At 34.3% G+C, this 20,135-nt stretch overlaps 1 protein-coding gene across 1 annotated transcript; it reads right to left on the bottom strand.

Annotated features, from left to right (window-relative positions):
* Nucleotides 1–4,772: 4,772 nt before the first annotated feature.
* LOC140450626 (uncharacterized) lies at nt 4,773–6,160 on the bottom strand. Its single transcript, XM_072544287.1, has one exon. The coding sequence runs from the start codon at nt 6,134–6,136 to the stop codon at nt 4,814–4,816; it is 1,323 nt and encodes a 440-aa protein (XP_072400388.1). The 5' UTR covers nt 6,137–6,160; the 3' UTR covers nt 4,773–4,813.
* Nucleotides 6,161–20,135: the final 13,975 nt, after the last annotated feature.

Below are 20,135 nucleotides of genomic sequence, written 5' to 3'. Positions count from 1 at the left end.
ATGTCATCATCTTTGGCTCGACAATCCTCTGTGGATCCTGGTCTGCTCTAAGATTAGTCGCTATTCTGTTCGGTTTCTGGCCATCTTTTGATCTCTAGTATCCCTAGGTCGGTCTCAACTTCATCTAATCACCAACTATTTAACACTGCTAACACCCACTAAGTCTTGCCCTTCTCTATAATAAGCTCCGACAAACGCCTGGCAACTCCCGGTTAGATGTTGGTTGGTTGGTTCTAAAGTTTGTTTAGCAGAAAATGGTTGACTTCATAAATAAATATTGCCTGCAACAATTGTGGCATAAGTATCAATATCAAAAAAACCAATTATATGATCTTCAGTAATAACATGACACAACCAGCACATATTAGTATAAACGGCATTAAAACTGAAAAAGTGTCAAGTTACAAATACTTGGGGACTTCAATAAACGAAACTGGATACCAAAACAATGAAACAAAAAGACGTATCAAAATTGCCAGGGCCACCTTCATAAAGATAAGGAAATTTTCTGCAACAGAGATATAAGCATCCCTCTACGATTAAGAATGCTAAGGGGCTACGTATTTAACACGCTATTATACGGTGTAGAGGCCTGGACTCTCAAACAGAACAACATAAAAAATATTGAAAGTTTCGAGATGTGGTGCTACCGTCGAATGCTGAAGATAAGTTGGGTTGAAAGAGTCACAAACTTTGAAGTAATGCGAAGGATAGGAAAAGACCCAGAAATTTTCTCAGCGATCAAACGAAGAAAGCTCGAATATTTGGGTCACCTGATGAGAGGACATAAATACGCATTACTTCAAAATATAATGCAAGGAAAAATAGAAGGAAAACGGAATCCAAGCTGTACCACTAATGAAGTCTTTAGGTCAACTATAAACAAGGTCAGTATAGCCTTGATGATTTCCAATCTCCGATAGGAGTGGCACAAAAAGAAAAAGAAGGCTTCAATTAGTGCGGTCGTGAATAATATTAAATTTATCTGACTTGGCCCATTGTTAAGACCTTGTACCTCAGGTAAACCATTGTTACCTGAAACCGGGTCTTTTATACTATTATCGGTTAATCCAGGATGTTTATATTCGGTACTAATTGAAGTCAACCATTTACTGCTAAACAAGCTTTACATAGTATCTATGTTAACATTTGGATCTGAGAGTCTTTGACAGTACATATATATCAAGTAATTTTTGGTTGGAATAATCTGATATTAAATGGTCGTGTAGTGTCATCACTGCACAAATTGCGCGATGTTAAGTAAATTTCTCAGGCTGTTTCTGAAAATAACTTATTAAATTAGCAAACTATTTTTCTAATTACTGACCTATAACAAAAAATACTTTCTCTCTTAGATACCGCAGTAATATTCTTTCTACGGCACTACGAGAATAATATTTTTGTGATTTTGTAAGAAGTGGTCTTACTTTTCACTGAAAACTTTCTATATCCGTTTTAGACCACTTACAATACTTTAGAACAATACCAAATGATGGTAATATCATAGCAGACCATCTGTATATATTTAATGTCTTAAACAAATGTTTACTGTTAAGATATGATTGTTGTTGCTGTCTTTGGTCTTTGGTCTATATTTGTTTATGGTCAATTTTTCGCGCTTGCTTTACTCCGAGACATTTACACTTACCATTTTTACCCATAACCTCGATGTTTTGGTCATTTTGCATAACAACTATATTTAAAATATGGTACTTGTTTAACCCGATGTTTATACTAATACCATTCGAGAAAGTTTCTACGGTTTTAGCATGTGATTCTGATGTGAATTTCCTATCCCTCATATATTCCAAAAAATGGGTTGGAAGTCCTGGTCTCACTAATAAATGATTCATTTGAAAAAGGTATTTTTCCAGAGTGCCTTAAGACAGCCATTATTACTCCTCTTCATAAGGGTGCAGAAAAATTGAATACCTGCAACTACAGATTTATTGCCTTATTGCAAGTACTATCTAAAATTATTGAAAGACTTATGAAAGTCCGATTTATGTCGTTTCTCGTAAATGTACAAGTGATGCTATGTTTTCTGTGCTACATGAAGTTTACCAAGCACTAAACAATAATCTTTACACTGCCACCACTGTTTTTTGTGACTATGCCAAAGTATTTGATTTGATAGAAAACTAAATTTCTACTAAATTCGAGGTATTTCATTAAATTGGTTCCAATTTTACTTGGAGAAAAGAAAACAACTGGTTAGAGTAAATGATACTGACTCTTGGGTCTCTCTACTTTTCATGCAACTATAACTTCTTATCTGATTACAATAAAAACCTAGTCTGATTCTAATTTACTCTCTTTGAACGTGAATAAGATAGTAGCATTATTCTATAAAGGAGCTGTTTAACCCTTGCGTCTTAATAACAGCCAGATCTTCTTCTTTAAGTGCCATCTCCGCGACGAAGGTTGGCAATCATCATGGCTATTCTGACCTTCGAGGCAGCTGCTCTGAACAATTGCCTTGAGCTGCAACCACCCACTCTCTCAGGTTCTTCAACCAGGAAACGCGTCTTCTGCCTACGCTTGTCCTACCCTCTACTTTTCCTTGAATTATGAGTCTCAAGATGTTGTATCTTTCGCCTCTCATCACATGTCCGAGATATTGCAATTTACTTTCTTTTATTGTATTTTCCATTCCTCTCTCTGCCTATCCAAGGAAGGTGATTGACATATGTTTAAAAAAGAAAGGTGTGAAAATCAAACCAGGCAAGCCATTATGAGTATATATAGACTTACTAGGAACAGAATCAGAACCGATAATATGGAATTCGAAGAGTTCATAGTAAATGAGGGTCTACGTCAAGGAGGAGTCCTAGGCCCCATACTGTTTAACATTGTCTTGGATGACATAATTAAAGAAACTAGAGCAGAAACATTGAAATTATATGCCAGACATAGAAATCTAGAAGCAGTGTGGATCTCAGAATGTGCATACGCAGACAATCTAGTGATATTTGGGATAAATAAAGAAGCACTCAATCGAAATTTACAAGTATGGAACGCTGCACTAATTAAACGAAATTTAAGGATCAATAATGAGAAGACGAAAGTAATGGTATGTGGAAAAAATAGAAAACAAACGAAGATAACACTTAACGGAAATACACTTAAACAAGTCGATACTTACAAATACTTGGTAGTAAAAATAGAGAACAGAGGAACTGAAGAAACTGAAATAAGTTTCAGAATAAAAAGTGCTGCTCGGATGTACCAAGCAATTAAAAGTACATTTTTGTCGAAAAAAGAAGTATCCCAAAAAGCCAAAGCGGCCATATACAAGACGGTGTTTGTGCCGATTTTAACTTTTGGTAGTGAAAGTTGGACACTTACTGATAAATTAAAATCGAAAATACAGACCATAGAAATGAAGTTTCTTAAAAGAACAATGGGTATAACCAGGTTAGACAGGATTAGAAATGAGGCAGTCAGAGAACATCTTAAGGTCCAACCAATTATTAAGAAAATTGAAGAGGCCCAACTGAGATGGTATAGACACATGGTTAGAATGAATCAAGAAAGACCAATTAAAAAAGTATGGGAAGCCAGAAGACAAACCAAGAGACCAAGGGGCAGGGCAATGAAGACATGTGATGATAATGTAACCTCAATCCTAGAGACACGAGGAATCAGCAAAGAACAAGCAAGAAACCAAGCAAAGAATAAGAAGCAATGGAGAAAAATTGTACATGCAACTAACTAAAGACATTACACCCGGTGGTAAATGGGTTTAGGATTATATATATATATATATATATATATATATATATATATATATATATATATATATATATATATATATATATATATATTGAGTCTCATCTTCTAGTACAGCTGTCCAATCTGATGTTGTTTTTAAATTGCAAAAAATAGCAATACGGTATCTGTTTAGCCTCAAAAGAACACATTGCAGAAGCTACTTCAAAAATCACAGGATTTTAACGCTTCCCTCTTAAAATATTTTAAAAACTGTTTGCTAAATTCGTAAACACCTACATGATTTTTTCAGCAAGGCCTAACTATGGCTACTCCACCAGAAATCCAACCTTTGATGTGTATTTACCGATCCCGTCCACTGAGTTTTTAGAAGAAGAAGTCTATATTACATTCGGCAAAAAAATTATACCCTTTGCAACTTTAATCTGCAATTTCTTATCTTAAGTTCCGTAAAATGACAAAAGCCTATCTATCTTAAAGACCATATTATTCAGTAGAAGAGTTTCTTAACGAATAACAAGAAATTCCATTACCTTTATGTACAAGTACTTAAAGTATTTTTATATATATTTGGGTATCACATGTAGCAACTTAAACTTTATTTAATTTCAGTAAATTTAAAATTTTTATTTTTCTGATTTTTTGTAAGCTTTGTCCATAAAATTGTACAATTTTCAGTGACAATAAAGCATATTTCTATTCTATTCTATTCTACATCTCACATTACCCCATCGACTATTTCACTTTACCCAACCATGCGGGGCAAAGTGGAAAAAAGACAATGCCTGACAAACCCACGCATAGCAAAAAATTTACTTACTTAATTCAATTTATATTTCAACATAATCATCTTAAACGTTACTGTAATAAGATTTGTTTTTTACAAAATTTTATTTCGAAAATTGTAAAATTTGTTTAATTTCAAAGTTAAGCTATTCCACTTTACTCCACTTTCCCCTACTTATCTTTAATTTCTTTATTTCAAGTTCATCATATAAATAATTTTGACTAAAATATGAACAAATAATTAAACAAAAACATCAAATTTAATTATTTATTAGACTGGTATTAAAAATACATGTTAAGCGTTATTCTTTGCTGCAATAGGATTATTTTTTAACTGAAGACGTGAAAGCGGAAGACCATTGAGGGCATCACGATCGATTTTAGTTATTACATTATCTTCCAAATTAACTTGATCCAATGGTAGACTGAACATCCCCTTCCTAACTTCTTTAAGTTTGTTCAAGCTCACATCTATGAAACTTAAATCCTCGATATCATCAAAAGCACCTTCTTCTATTTCAGTAATCTCATTTTCACTCAAATTAATGGTGTAAACTGTAACATTATGGAGAAGTCCTTTTTTAATCGATTTTATGTGGTTTTTGCTTAGGTCCAACATGTCGATTTTAGTATTTTTGAACACACCAATATCGATATTTGAAATGCCGTTTTCACTCAAAGATAGACCATTTAAATTAGTATTGAGGGAGCCAAGAGTGGACAGCTTTAAATCTCCAAGATTGTTATTATCTAACTGAACAAATGTTAGAGTCGAAAGACCAGCTAAGGCTCCTTTATCAATTTTTGAAATTTTGTTATTAGAGAAACCCAATAAAGAGATTGGTACCTTGTAAAACACTCCTTTTGCAATATGAGTCAGTTGGTTACCTGCAAAATAAAGCCAGTAGATGCCAGAACCGCCAAAACATCCAGGTTCAAGTGTTTTAATTCGGTTTCCGTCCAAGTGCAATTCATTCAAAGTTGTCAAGTTTTGAAAAACGTGTCCAATAACTTCCAGTTGATTGCCGCTTAGGTCTAATTTGTTCAAATTATCGATTTTTCCAAAGGTACCATCTTCTATATTACTGATTACGTTTGATTGTAAGTTAAGTTTTGTTATATTTGAACCGGTGAACATTTTTGACGTCAGTTTTACCATCTTGTTAAAACCCAAGTCTAATATTTGGATAGTTGCACTGTCAAATGCGTCATCTTCTATATTAGATATAATGTTATTCTGCAAAGCAAGTATATTAAATGATTTTTTGTTAAATATACCTTTTCTTATTCGTTCAATTTGGTTCTCATACAACATTAGGTTAACCATAGAAGCCCCATTGAATGCACCAGGTTCAACATCTCGCACTTGGGCTCTAATTATGTGGAGTTCTCTAACACTGATTCCATTTAGAAAATTGTTTGGTACTACTGGAACATTTTGGTCCTCAATTTCAATGTCTTCTAGTTCACCTCTGTGGGCTACATTTTGTTTTAACTCAACAATTGAGTTAATTGTTATATTAACTACGTCTGAATCTTTGAAGAGTTTAACAGAAATATTACTACAGTTAATACAAATAAAAAACGTAGATATCACTATTAGCACTTTACGCAACATTTTTACGAATATAATAATTTTGTACCTCATGTTACCAAATTTATACCGGTTTTAGTGTGACTTACAGTGTCGTATTCAGGGACGAATAAACACATCTTTTACATAAAAGAAGTTATTGATAATATTGCAGCGTCTACCTGCAGAAAGACGTCTTTTAAATCTTGCAGGAGAGCAATAAAATGTCAATATTAATATGTTATGCTTTGAGCAATAGAATAGAATAGAGCAATAAAATGTCAATATTAATATGTTATGCTTTGAATAGTGCAACCTTTCATTTTATAAACCTTGGATTATAAAATAATTTAATACTTTAATGACTTCGGTTTCAAAATACTTGTAAATTTTAAACAAAAGGACTTACCCGGTTTTGTTTTGTTTTTGTTAATTTACATGATTTTGCACACGTAATAACAATAACAGATTAATTAAAATGAAAACGTTTATTTCGTAAAAATGTAAACTAAAAAAGACAGCAGAAAAATTTTTAAGTAAGTACCAGTTAAAACAGTATCTAAAAATCAACTAGGTATTTTAAACATAACAAAACTATTAGAAAGAAAACTACAGTACATTCACCCAACTTCACACCTCTAAACGATAGCCGGAATTCGCAGAAAACCTTTCGTTGTAGTAAAAGGCACGGTAAACTGCACTGGAGTTCTCCATAATCTTTTTAATTACTTACTTTCTTTAGAATATTTTTGCCTGTATCATAAGTTAGAGTTAATTTGTATAAAATGAGGAGCAAAAATTCAAATGGAATTTTAAATTTTATTGTTTATTTGGCTAATAATGAATGTATAAATATAATGGTTAACCTGCTGTACAATTATTTTGTAATTTATTTATTTATCGTATTTATATTCCTTTAAAAAAGGAAAAAGGAAAACCTGAATGGTTGTCAACGGAACTAGAAGAGAAAGTTCTCAAGAAAAAACAAGCATATCACATATGGCTTCAATCCAAAGATCCTCAAGACAGAGAAATATACGCTAAATGGAATAGAGAAGTTAAAAAAGACGTGGATAAGGCGAAAAATATAAACTGGGAGGCTAAGTGTGATGAACTGGACAGATTTATGGGTGGAACAAAAGTGGCACAAGCTTGGAAAACATTAAAGCAGTTTAGAAAAAATGAGAAAAATGAAGACAATATTACTCTCATAAAGTTAAATGAATGGGAAGAATATTATACGAAACTGCTGAAAGAGGATAGAGTAGAGTACAGATGGGAAAAGATAAGGGAATTAATAGACAACAGAGACGAAAGACAGGAAATCCCTTTAATAACATTATCTGAATTGACGGAAACCTTAAAAGAGGTTAAAAACGGAAAAGCCGCAGGGCCTGCAGACATTCCCATAGAGCTGGTTAAATATGGGCCGACTGCACTTTTAGAATTAATAGTAGACCTTTTCAATAAATGTATGTGTGGAGACCAGGAAATTCCTAAAGATTGGAATAAATCTTATATAAGCTCCATATATAAGAGAGGGAATAAAAGAGACTGTTCCAATTAGAGGTATTAGTGTGACGAGCTCTGTGGGCCGGTTGTACGGCAGAATATTAAAGAAGAGGGTTGAAAGACAGATACAAGATATTGAAGAACAAAGCGGCTTTCGTACCGGGAGATCCTGCCTTGATAATATATTTATCCTACGACAAATAATTGAAAAGCGTGTCGAAAGAAGTAGAGAGACCCATTTGGTATTTATAGACCTTGAGAAAGCATATGATAGTGTCCCGTTAAAGAAAATGTTTGAGGTCCTCGAAAGGTCCGGATTGGATTCGACGTATATCCGAGCGATATATAAATTGTACGAAAATGCAGTTAGTTGTGTAAAAATTGGAACCAGAACCTCAAATGAATTTAAAGTCAGTAAAGGCCTAAAGCAAGGATGCTGTTTGTCACCGACACTCTTTAAAATATACGTCCAAGAAGCATTGAGGAATTGGAGAAATAAATGTAAATTTATGGGCATCGAAGTGGGACAAGAAACTCTGTATACATTGTTGTTTGCAGATGATCAGGTGGTGGTTGCAACCGATGAGGAAGATATAAATTATATGAATCAAAAATTATTTGAGGAATATGCCAAATGGGGGCTTACTGTAAACATAAGCAAAACAGAATATTTAAAAATTGGAGGAAATACCACAGATCTGAGGCTTGAAAACGCAGTCATAAAAGGCTGCAACCAGTATAAATATCTAGGAAGCATCATATCAGCAGATGGCAGAGTTAAGATAGATGTACAAAACCGAATAACCCAAGGGAAAAAATGCATCCGAATACTGAATTCATTACTGTGGTCTAATAAAATAAAATTGCATACCAAACTTCGCGTATACAGAGCAATTGTAGAACCAATTACCACATATGGTGCCGAATGTTGGACGATGACAAGAGATAAAGTAGACGTTGTGGAAATGGATTATCTTAGAAGGTCATGTCGAGTATCGAGAATGGAAAGAATCAGGAATGAGGAAATACGAAACCGTACAGGAATTAGAGATACTCTTTCAGATAGAATACAAGGAAGGCAATTACAATGGTATGGTCACGTGATGAGAATGGAGGAGGAGCGGTGGCCAAAGAAAGCCTTAATGTATGTTCCGCCAGAAAGAAGGAAAAGGGGAAGACCACCAAATTCCTGGAGAAGAAAAATTACAAAAACAATGCAATCTAGAGGCTTAGAAGAGGGGGATTGGAGAGATAGGAAAAGATGGAGGCTGAAATGCGGGAAGCGGCAATCGCCGTAGGACCCCCGTTATATGATGATGATTTATTTATCGTATGGCATACAATAAGAACACATATTTAAAAAGCAATATAAAACATTACATGGAGTATTACAAACGAACATCTAATGCATTAATATAGTCTAAAACATTTTCGGTCGCATTCAGGAACTCGTCAAAAACTCCAGGGAACCGCCTTCGGGGGCATTCTTCAACAATGTGACGGACGGTCTGTCGTTGCGCACCACAGTCACACTATTATTTTGTCTTCACTAACGCTATCATTATGTAAATATATAATCACTGGATTCATTTTACTAATTCACCCTTCTATTAATTTTAGACATTTATTTACAGTTTTGGCCCATATTTCTGGAGTTGCTGCCACATTTCCCTAACTAAATCGTCACTTTATCCACTGCATCCAACGTGATTATCATAATACGTTTTACATATATCCCAGATGGGTTCAATGGGATGAAACTGGCAGTGATGCGGCGGTAACCGTAGTACTTGATGTCCATAACTTGATACAATTTGGTCAACTATATGAACCGTTGGTATTTCATTACGTTTCGAATTTTCCAGTAACTCTCATTTGAAGGCGTATTTCTGAAAATTGATATTATTTTTAATTAACCAATTTCTTATGCTCGGTACGTTCCACGACTGTTTTGGTTGTTTTTCCAAAAAACCTCCGAATGGTAATGTGCATTACCTAAAACTATAACAGATGGTTCACTCAGACTAGGTAACAGTTTCTCCTCAAGACATTTAAAAAACATATCTGCATTCATGTTTTCATTGTAATCAGCAGATTTTGATTTTGAAGAAAAAATTAAATCTGCCTTTTCTATAACGCCTTCTATCCCTCCTGCATGAAGAATGATGTGTCTTTTGCCTTCGCTATCTGTGTGTTTTATTGATTTTATGCTGTCGTCTTTCCAAATTCTTTTATTTCCACCCTTTGCAAATATCCATGTCTCATCTACGTATACGAATGTTGCATTTTAAGATTTAAGTCTAGTATATTCTCTCAAAAATTTAATTCTTTTAATAAATAATAAAATAATAAATTTATATTTTCCTGTTTTTGCTTCATTTTTGTATGGCAAAAATAAAAACTATTTTTTTTTTAATTTTTCATTATTTTTTCTTGGAACGCCACCAATGTTTTAATGGAGTATTACTGGACGCCACAACAACAAAATTGCATATAAAAATCCATATACCCTCACGTAACTTTGAGTGATAGAAGGGTATTCAAAAGCTATCGTGTCAAGTTATATATGACTGACATGGCCCCACCGTAAAAATTTCCGTCAGTCATATCTGTCTGACATGGCCTCCAAGAATTGAACAACTTTTTTGGTATGGCGCCCCATGCAACTTTTTGAGAAAAATATACTGAGTTACGATCAATATGACAGAAACTTTCTAACTGTTGTGCTTGAGAGGTAAAAATATAATAAAACCGCTTGCAAAGATCCTAAACACATTAAGCAAATTAGCCTAATGATCATTATAAATGCCGATTGTAATTTAATTATGTTTGATAAAAAGTTTACAAATAGTTAGAAACCGTACATAAACAAATTAAAATGTTTTCCACATTTATTTTTTGACAAAATGTTCTAGTTTACTCCGAAGTATTTTTTAACAAAAATTAAAAGTGATATTTTAGTACTTTGTATATCTACTTTGAATATAAATTATCCTTAGCACGGTAGTATTTGTTTCAGAAAAAGATTATTAAACCAGTAGGTGAAAGAAATTTACGTTAAATATCATTATGCAAGAATACTATTGATTAAAAAAAAAAATGTAACAAAATATGAACAACTATGAACAACGGGTTAAGGACACGTATATTTATTTTATACCTGAAATTTAGCAAAGTGTTACACATTATGGAGAACACCAGTGCAGTTTACCGTGCCTTTTACTACAACGAAAGGTTTTCTGCGAATTCCGTTAATCGTTTAGAGGTGAAGTTGGTTGAATGTACTGTATGAATTATGTGTAATAGATCAGTTGAATAGGAAATTCAATAAGAAAATATCAGTACTGAACGAATTAATGGAATCGTAGGCTGTTTTAATGAAAAAACAGTTTCAGAAAAAAATTATATTTTGACAAAACTATAAAGGTAAACTAGTAGGAAATACGTCCCCCCTTGGCTGCGATTTTTGCTTTTACATGTTTTGGCATAGATTCTACGAGCTTCTGACAGTTCCCAGATAACCTTTCATCTCGAAAGCAAACCTGAATGACCGCTTCCATAATTTTTATTTTTGTAGTACAGTCGATTTTGCGAAGTCTAGCTTTGCAAACGGCCCATAAATTTTCAATGGGGTTGAGGTCTGGCGTATATAAATAGATGCCTTTGAGATGTATATGTACAGACGAATGTTGAGGATTCCATGGGTACAAAGAGTTACTAATGTTGAGGTACTTCGTCGCATGTGTAAACAAAAAAAATACTAAGAATAATCAAAGAGAGGAAAATGCAATACTTGGGTCATGTGTTGAGAGGCTAAAGATATGAATTTCTTCAAGTTATACTGGAAGGAAAAGTACAGGGCAAAAGATCAGTAGGAAGACGCCAGAACTCGTGGCTGAAAGACCTGAGGAGATGGTTCGACCGCTCATCCGCAGAGATCTTTCGCGCAGCAGTTTCCAAAACTACAATTGCCATTTGGATCGCCAACCTTCGAAAGGAGACGGCGCAATGAGAAGAAGAACAGGTGTGGCGAATTACCGGGCCAATCTAAAATATTAATCTTCTTAGTTTTGAAAAGATCCATCATTTGCTTTAATTTGTGACAGGAAGCAGAGTCCTGTTGAACAATCGCTGCTCCTTGGGACTGACATAATTGAAGTTCTATGTCTAAACGCGGTTCCAATGTAGATTTGTATTTTTGGCTCTACATCATGCCTTCGATTGGTAACAAAGATCCAACCCCCATGTATGAAAAATATCCCCAAAACATTTTTTGACTGAATGTTTTACGGTTTGATTAATATGAGATAGTCTAAGGTTTTCATTGTCAGACTTCCTGATGAATTTCGACTGCTGTCCTTGAACTATGAACTGAGTTTCATCAGTAAACAGGACTTTTCTCCAGTTGTCTACAGTCCAATAAGAGTATATTTTAATGTTCTCTAATACTACCCTGTGTACTCTAGTACCCTTTGTTTCTTCATTCATTCATTCATTTAGAAGCTGTTTTTTCTGTGGACGCATTTCCCTTCTACCATTCACAAAAGTATTTTCCGAACAGTTGAGTCATAAATCACTACACCTGATGCTGCTAGATTCTGTTAGGGCTCTTGTCTTGTTTTTCTTAGGTCCAATTTGCTCTTTCGAAGTAAAAAATCTTTCATCTGCTTGTGCTGTTTTTTTCTATCTTCCGCATTTTCCTAACCTTTTCACATCCATTGGTCCCGTTTTTCCTTTACGCTTCAAAATCTTGCTTATGCCCTGACTCATTACTCACGTTTTTGCGATTTCTCTTAACGTGGATAATCTTTTCACCCTTCCTAATCGTAATATCCAGCTGTTGCTCTGTGTGGTAAACGGTGAATATTGAAAAATGTCACAAATGATTCCATTAATTCGCACAATACTGTAGTTAAACTAACACTATTAGCTTTATCAAACTAAATAAAAATTTGTTTTTTCAATTAAGAAGGAATGTTAATATTTTTTTTTTTTTTTAATATTGACAACCAGACTTTCTAACCGTTCTCAAACAATAGAACTCTCAAAATTGGAATTTACAGAGAAGAATAGTAATTAACCTTCTTCTGGGCTCACCTTAAATAAGAATTACAACATAAAATTTAACCAATTTTAATAAATTGTACAAAAAAAACCTTAATTTATTTGATCATTACAATTTATACATACCATATTAGATTAGATTTAGAATGTCGTTTACAAGTGAATGCACTACATTTTGTACATTTCATAGACGTATACGACTTAATTTTTTCACTGAAACAATAGCAGTATCTATCACGTTTAGCAGGATTTTCGTCTACTTGATGAGTAACTGGTTACTTCCGAAACATCCTGAACAGAAACTCAGTTATAACACGAGGAAGTGTTTTGACTTGTGATCGTGTATGAAGGAATTCCTTCATCAAATTTATTGCATGTGACCTGTATGAAGATGGCGTTGACCTAGAGCTGAAATTAAATCGGAATTGCAAACAGAAATAGAATGTTCATAAATCCTACTTTCGATTCTACGATTTGTTTGGCCTATATAAGATCGGGGGCAGTCTGCACAAGGAATTTCATAAACTTTTTTTTACTTGGAATGTTGCTTTGCTTGATCGGACAAGAGATGAAAATTTTTGTTGGAGGGGGGGGGTGAATATTGTGTCTTTATTCCTCTTGATTGATGAGGGTCTGAGTCTTTGGGTTGAGATTAAGAGGGAGATTGATGTCTGTGGATGCTCCCATTGATGTGATTTTCGCGGTAACCGTTTTGGATGAGGGCTTGTTGTAAATCAGTAAATGTAGGGATAAATCAGTTTCCACCTCCATTGTGAACTGGATTCTAGGATATATACCATTTAGATGGGTTTGAAAAGACACCAAAGCCAAGATATTGGCAATTACTGGAGATAGTGGGGAGCCCATTGGAATACCATTTATTTGTCTGTAGAATTGATTTTGGAACATGAAGTAAGTGTTGGACATACAATGTTTAATGACAGATAAGTGGTCTTGCTGTATACTGCATTAGTTTTTAGAATGTTTAGAGTTTCGTCTATAGGAATGTTTCTAAAGAGTGAAACGATATCGAAACTTACTAGGTTGTATAGTTTTGGCCAAGTACTTGGCAAATGTTATGTAGGGCAGTTGTATGCACTGACAATGGAACGTAGAAGAATATCTGGTTTGTGAATTTTGGGTATGCCATATATTCGAGGTGATCTGAAAAACTTTTCACGAGAAATTAGATATTTATTAATAAATAATGTGTTGCATACCATTTTTATTTAATTTTCGCAAAGCTATTTGTTAAAATATGGGCCTAATCAAGTTTTATATTGATAACGTCAATCCATAATTCAGCATAATGACTAGGTTGCTACCGACTCGTATGTTTATGTGATTCCATGGCTTTCCTCAATTTCGATTATTTTATGGCTCTATAGGTATAATATCCATATTTTTGGTTTTGTAGGTTACTACTGCGTTCATTCTTTTTTATTTTGTTACAGCAATATATGAATCTAAGGTACATAAGTTGTTTATTAAAAATTATATGGTGGAATTAAAAGTGTTTGTGTGTGTATACGGAGAAGCTTCTGACTTCGTCCATTAGCCACAGACCATATTAATAACATAATACTGACTTAAAATTAATTGTATTGTCATAGTGGAATTAAAACCCACAGATTATATTAATAACATATTACTGACTTAAAATTAAATGTATTGTCATAGTGGAATTAAAAAAAGAATGTTAAAACCGATAAAAACGTTAAGACAACACTGTACGTGATATCATCACTTATTTGTTGACCTGCGGATAGAATTAAATTAGGAAAAATAACATTGGTAATTATTTTTATTGATTAAATGTTATATAATTATTTTTAAACTTTTAATAAAAGTTCTGTTTGATAATTTTTTATTTTAATCGTAAATAAAAATAAATCATCGCTAATAAATACACTAAATTTGATAATCTTGAAATACTGGTAACTGGGGGGAGCAGGTTATCACAGATTCACTTGAAAATATAAAACAGGAACTAGGATTTGACATAAACCCTAAGCAACAAGAACATTATCTCAATCTGAAGAAACAGTTTAATTACTTCAGTGGTAGGGGAGAGTGGGCATAGTGGGGTCCCTAATAAATAGGTACATATATATTTTTTCTGTGTTAATTTTTTTCATGAGTTTAATAACTCGAATAAAGTTGCCAGACAGTACCAAATTCACTAAAGAAATTATATCCTTATTATATTTGACAACTACATCTTATAGACAAAATATTCATAAAACTAGTATGCCTCGGTTTGCCTCTTATAATGGGGCAAACAGGGATACTAAATTGGGCAAAGTGAGGGCATTTAATACAATATAACTAAGTACAGTTTGGTGTGTAAAGGGGTAGTAAAGCTCAATACATGATGCCGTAACCTGTTAGCATCACTCAGCCTCTCCTACTCAATTCCTATCTTCACCTCCAAGTTGGTACACACCGGTAACCTGAGCAACTCCACTTTAGATTGGGTAACCAACCCCAGTGGAAGGTCAGGTCAGTGCTGACGAAGAAGGGAGCCTTGGTACTCCGATGAATAGGGGGTTGAGCGAAGGGCTAAAAACCCTTCCCTGTAAAACTCAATTGTTGCGAATACAATGGCTAATGAAACAAACGAACGGATCTCACAACGACGAACTCAGCAAAGAAAAATGGACATGATTATCAAAATTATTCAAAATTTGAAACCTGGAATGTGTGAAGGAGTAAAATGCAGGAGCTATGATGAAATATTGGCACTGCAGGAAAAAAGATGGAAGAGCCAGGGAGAAATTCGTAAAAATAAGTTCTCACTATACTACTCCGGAAATAAAATGAGACAAGGTGAAAGAGGAGTAGGGTTTATAGTAACCAATAGACTGCGAAAAGTCATTATCGCATTTACACCAATATCAGACAGAATTTGCACCATAAGATTCAAGGGTAAGGTAAATTGCATAACGTGACAATGGTTAATGTATATGCACCGACGGAAGAAGCTGATGAAGACGAGGTTGAAAGATTCTATGGAGAACTTCAGGAAGTATGTGATAAAATTCAAAGACACGATGTTGTTATAACATTAGGCGACTTTAATGCTAAGCTGGGGAAAGAAGAAACATATTTCGGAAACATAGCTTGCCTAATGAAATCGGTCAAAATGGACCTAGGGTTGCACAATTTGCAACACCAAATAATGATGTAACAATAAAATACAAATAAATATGTAGTTGTCAGCAACTTCCAGAGAAAAGATATCTATAAACATGGAAAATACCAGGAACCAATGAAGCCAATCAAATTGACCACATTCTCATTTCAAAAAGATGGGCAACAGACATAACTAATGTCAGAACGTATCGTGGGGCGAACTCTGACTCAGATCACTATCCTGTGGGGGCAAAATTGCGGCAGAAAATCGCGACAGTGGCAAAAGGAAAAAATAGCCAAATTAAAAAATGAAAGGTTGAAGGATTCAAAAGTCCAACAAAGACACAAGAATATCAAAATACTCTCCAAATAAAACTCAACAGAATTAGACAGGAAGATACTGCAGAGGCAGAATGGAGACAATTAAAAACAATAATACCGGAATCTGCAGAGGAAACTGTCGGAAAAACCAAAAGGCAAAGAAATGCGGAATGGTATGATGATGAATGCAGAATTAAAGTAGAGGAAAAAAGGTTTGACCAACTTCAAAGAAACACAAGAAATAGCAGAGAAATGTATAACGAAAAGAAAATACAAGCGACTAGAATATGCAGAAGAAAAAAAGAGAGGCTTTGAAAAAATAAGTACAAGAAATCCTAGAACAACAGACAACAGACATGAGAGCAGAAAATTCTATAAAAGAATGAAAATTCTATAAAAGGAAAACCTAAATGCAGACAATGGAAATGATCAAAACGAGACAATATATTTTACGGCGGAGCAGCACATTGAAAATCCGAGTTATAAAGAAGTAGTTCAAATAATACGGAAACTAAAAAACAGTAAAGCGCCAGGAACGGACGGAGTTTCGGCAGAATTGTTAAAATATGGAGAACCCTAACTCTGGGAAAGAATCCATTACTTGATAAAGTTGGTATGGACCAAGGAACAAATGCCGGAGGAATATGCAGTTGGTCTTATACAGCCAATATATAAAAAAGGAGATAAGAGGGAATGTCAGAATTACAGAACAATTACAATCCTAAATGTAATATACAAAATCCTTTCTGGTATTATCTACACTAGATTGTCAGAATACTCCGAAAAAATAATTGGTGATTATCAAAATGGATTCAGACCAAATAGAGCCACTACAGACAACATATTCATACTTAGAACAATACAATAGAAAGCTTATGAATACGACATAGAACTACCTAATATGTATATAGACGTTAAACAAGCTTTTGATAGTGTGAACAGAGAAAAAATGCTGGAAGGCCTCCGAAATCTAGGCATACCAAAAAAATATATCAGCCTCATAAAAATGACGTTGCGAAGTTCAAAAGCCGCAGTTAGAGTAGATGGAGGACTGTCTACCCTGTTTGACATCACCATGAGGGTGAGACAAGAAGACGCACTTTCAACCATGCTGTTCAACCTAGCTCTTGAAGCAGTCATCAGAAAAACCAATGTAACCGCCATATAAACACCAAAACAGTACAAATTGCTGCATATGCAGACGATGTCGCCATTATTAGTAAAAGCAAGACACGACTAATGGAAACGTTCAAGGAAATTGATCCTGAAGCACAAAAAAGAGGGCTTAAAATAAACGAAACAAAAACTAAGTACATGACCATCAAAAGAACACCTGAGAATGAAAATAGTATAGCAATAGACAACTATACTATTGAACGTGTTAATGCCTTCACATACTTGGGCACAGAAATCAATCAGAAGAATTCTGTAAGTAGCGAAATTAATGCATTAATGATTAAATCGTACATACTATGCTAATAAAAGATTGATGACATCGAAATTATTAGCCAAAAGAACCAAAATGACTATCTACAGAACTTTGATTAGACCCGTAGTAACCTATGGTTGTGAAACCTAGGTAATGACGAAAAAAGAGGAAGCCCAACTCAGGACATTTGAGAGAAAGATACTAAGAAAAGTATATGGCCCGGTGCAAGAGGAAGACGGCACATGGAGAATCAGGAGAAACAACGAGGTTAATGAACGGAATGAAGGTTATGACATTGTAAGATTTGTGAAAAGTCATAGACTGTCATGGCGGCGACAAGAAGACACGAAAACGACTACGAAGATGTTACAGTGAAAGTCCGTAGGAAGGCGGAAAAAATGAAGGCCCAGGACGAGATGGTTGGAGGACGTGAAAGACGACCTGAAAACCATGAATATAAGACAGTGGAGGAGAAGGGCCCAAGAGAGATCTGAATTGAAGGACATAGCTAGACAGGCAAAGATCCATCCAGGGTTGTAATGCCAAAAGAAGAAGAACTAAGTAAAGTTTAGTGCAATGTATTATAAAAATAAATTGTTACATTATTTTGAACAAAACTTAAGTTTCACACCTAGTACAAAGATGTGTTGCTTCATCATCCTCGTCTTCTTCTCCAGCACAGGAATAGTGTGCCCAATCACAGCATTGTCGGTACATTATCCATCCTTCATCGGATTGAGTTTCTTCTTTTTCTTCCTCTTTCTTCCTTTCTTGATTTTTTGTATGTTTTTACTCTTAGTTTAATTTGTTTTAGAGTTGCTTATGAGTTTTTTGGTGACCTTCCTTTTCTTTGTCGGTTTTCTCTTGTTACTCGAGTTTCTTTTGGTATGAACGTGATATCGTTCGGAGATGTTACGAACGAAGATGCTGTGTTTGGCTGTTGGTCATCTATGAACAACCAGGCCTTTCATCGTTACTTTTAGCAATTTTCAGGCGTTTTTTTCTTCTTATGTTTGTCCTTCTTCCGCATTTATTTTCCAATTCCTGGAAGCTTCCTTAGACTCTATTTGTGACAGATTTGTTGCATTGGTTTGAGGCTGAGAATTCTCTTTCGGGTTGGGGGTTAGAGGGCTGTGTAGATAGATAGGAAATAAAATATAAGAATAGGGATTTTTTTAGGTCTTCTGTTTCTGCGTATCATTTCTCCACTATTCTTCTGGGTCTTCTCTATATCCAGCTTACTGCTGTTTGGGCCGCCTAGTATTGACCTTTGGTTTTCGTCGTAGTCTCTCAACTCTCTTAATAGTCTACTCGGATGGTTGCTGAAATCGTTGAAAATAACCTGTGCTTTTTCGTCCCTTGTTCTTAAAATTCTCTTTTGTTCTGCTTAAATATGTACCTTAATGGGAAATATCTACTTAGGTATATTCAGAACCTCTCTGATCATATGGTTCTGGACTTACGACAATAAAGCAGTAATATAAAGTTGGTTCCAACTTTGTTGCAAACGATAAAAGACAGTAGATCAGATGGGACAAGAATAAAAAAGATATGTACAAGTTTCGAGATCAGAGTCAATTAGAATTTACAATGAAAGCATGAGGGGTCTGGAAAAATACGATTTTTTACTTAATCTTTATGGATCTTATGTAATTTCTTATATTATTTCTCAACTGTGCGCTAAAATGGTTAGTTAAATTTTTATTTATTTATTTATTTTAATAATTGGACCTCTATGAGACAACGGATAAACTAGACTTGAATTTCAGTATGTGAAGTTTCTTATTTTATCCACAGATGCTGCTGCCGGTATATTTTTGACTACTGACAACTCCGACAACTGACAACTAAATTCTGTTTTAGTTTTCAATTTCAACAACTAAAATCTTTGCTTAAAATATCTAATAATTGTTCCGCTTAGAGATCTAAATACCTTCTTAAGATTTTAAATACTCACAAATAATTCTTAAAATGACTGACAAAGCCAAACTAGATCTTGGAGTTTTGGAAGAGGATGACGAATTTGAAGAATTTCCCGTTGAAGGTAAAAAATACAAAACGAGGTTATGTTGAATGATTTGCTTATTTTAGCATTTTCTTTGTTTTAGATTGGTCCGGCAAAGAAAAGGACGAACAGGATATTAGTGTATGGGAGGATAACTGGGAAGACGATAACGTTGAAGATGATTTCAACAAACAGTTAAGGTAGGTCCTCTATTAATTATTATCCTAAATAGCTAAACGAAAAAAACCAACAAATGTAGAACTTTCGATATATACAGTTACTTGTTATGTGGATAATAATCTGGTCGGTTAAAGAAGTGGTATATCTAAAATGACTGTAAAAGTTTTAAGTTGGACATATACTGACTATCTAGCTAATTTAATGTTCCTATTTAACCATTGGAATGTGGAGAGTTGAACAACTGTTCAGAATAGCTTAAGACAGTCAGAGTCTTGTCATGTGAATCGCCAACGTCAAGTGGGCTTAATAAGGCACGTTAGGAAGAAGAATTAAGCCTTGAAAGCATATATAAATGAGAGTTTTAGAGAAAATAATTATATCAGATGCAGAGAAAAAAC

Source organism: Diabrotica undecimpunctata, chromosome 9, assembly GCF_040954645.1.
Source record: "Diabrotica undecimpunctata isolate CICGRU chromosome 9, icDiaUnde3, whole genome shotgun sequence".
Taxonomy (NCBI): Eukaryota; Metazoa; Arthropoda; class Insecta; order Coleoptera; family Chrysomelidae; genus Diabrotica; species Diabrotica undecimpunctata.
This window is presented reverse-complemented; position numbering and strand designations above follow the sequence as displayed.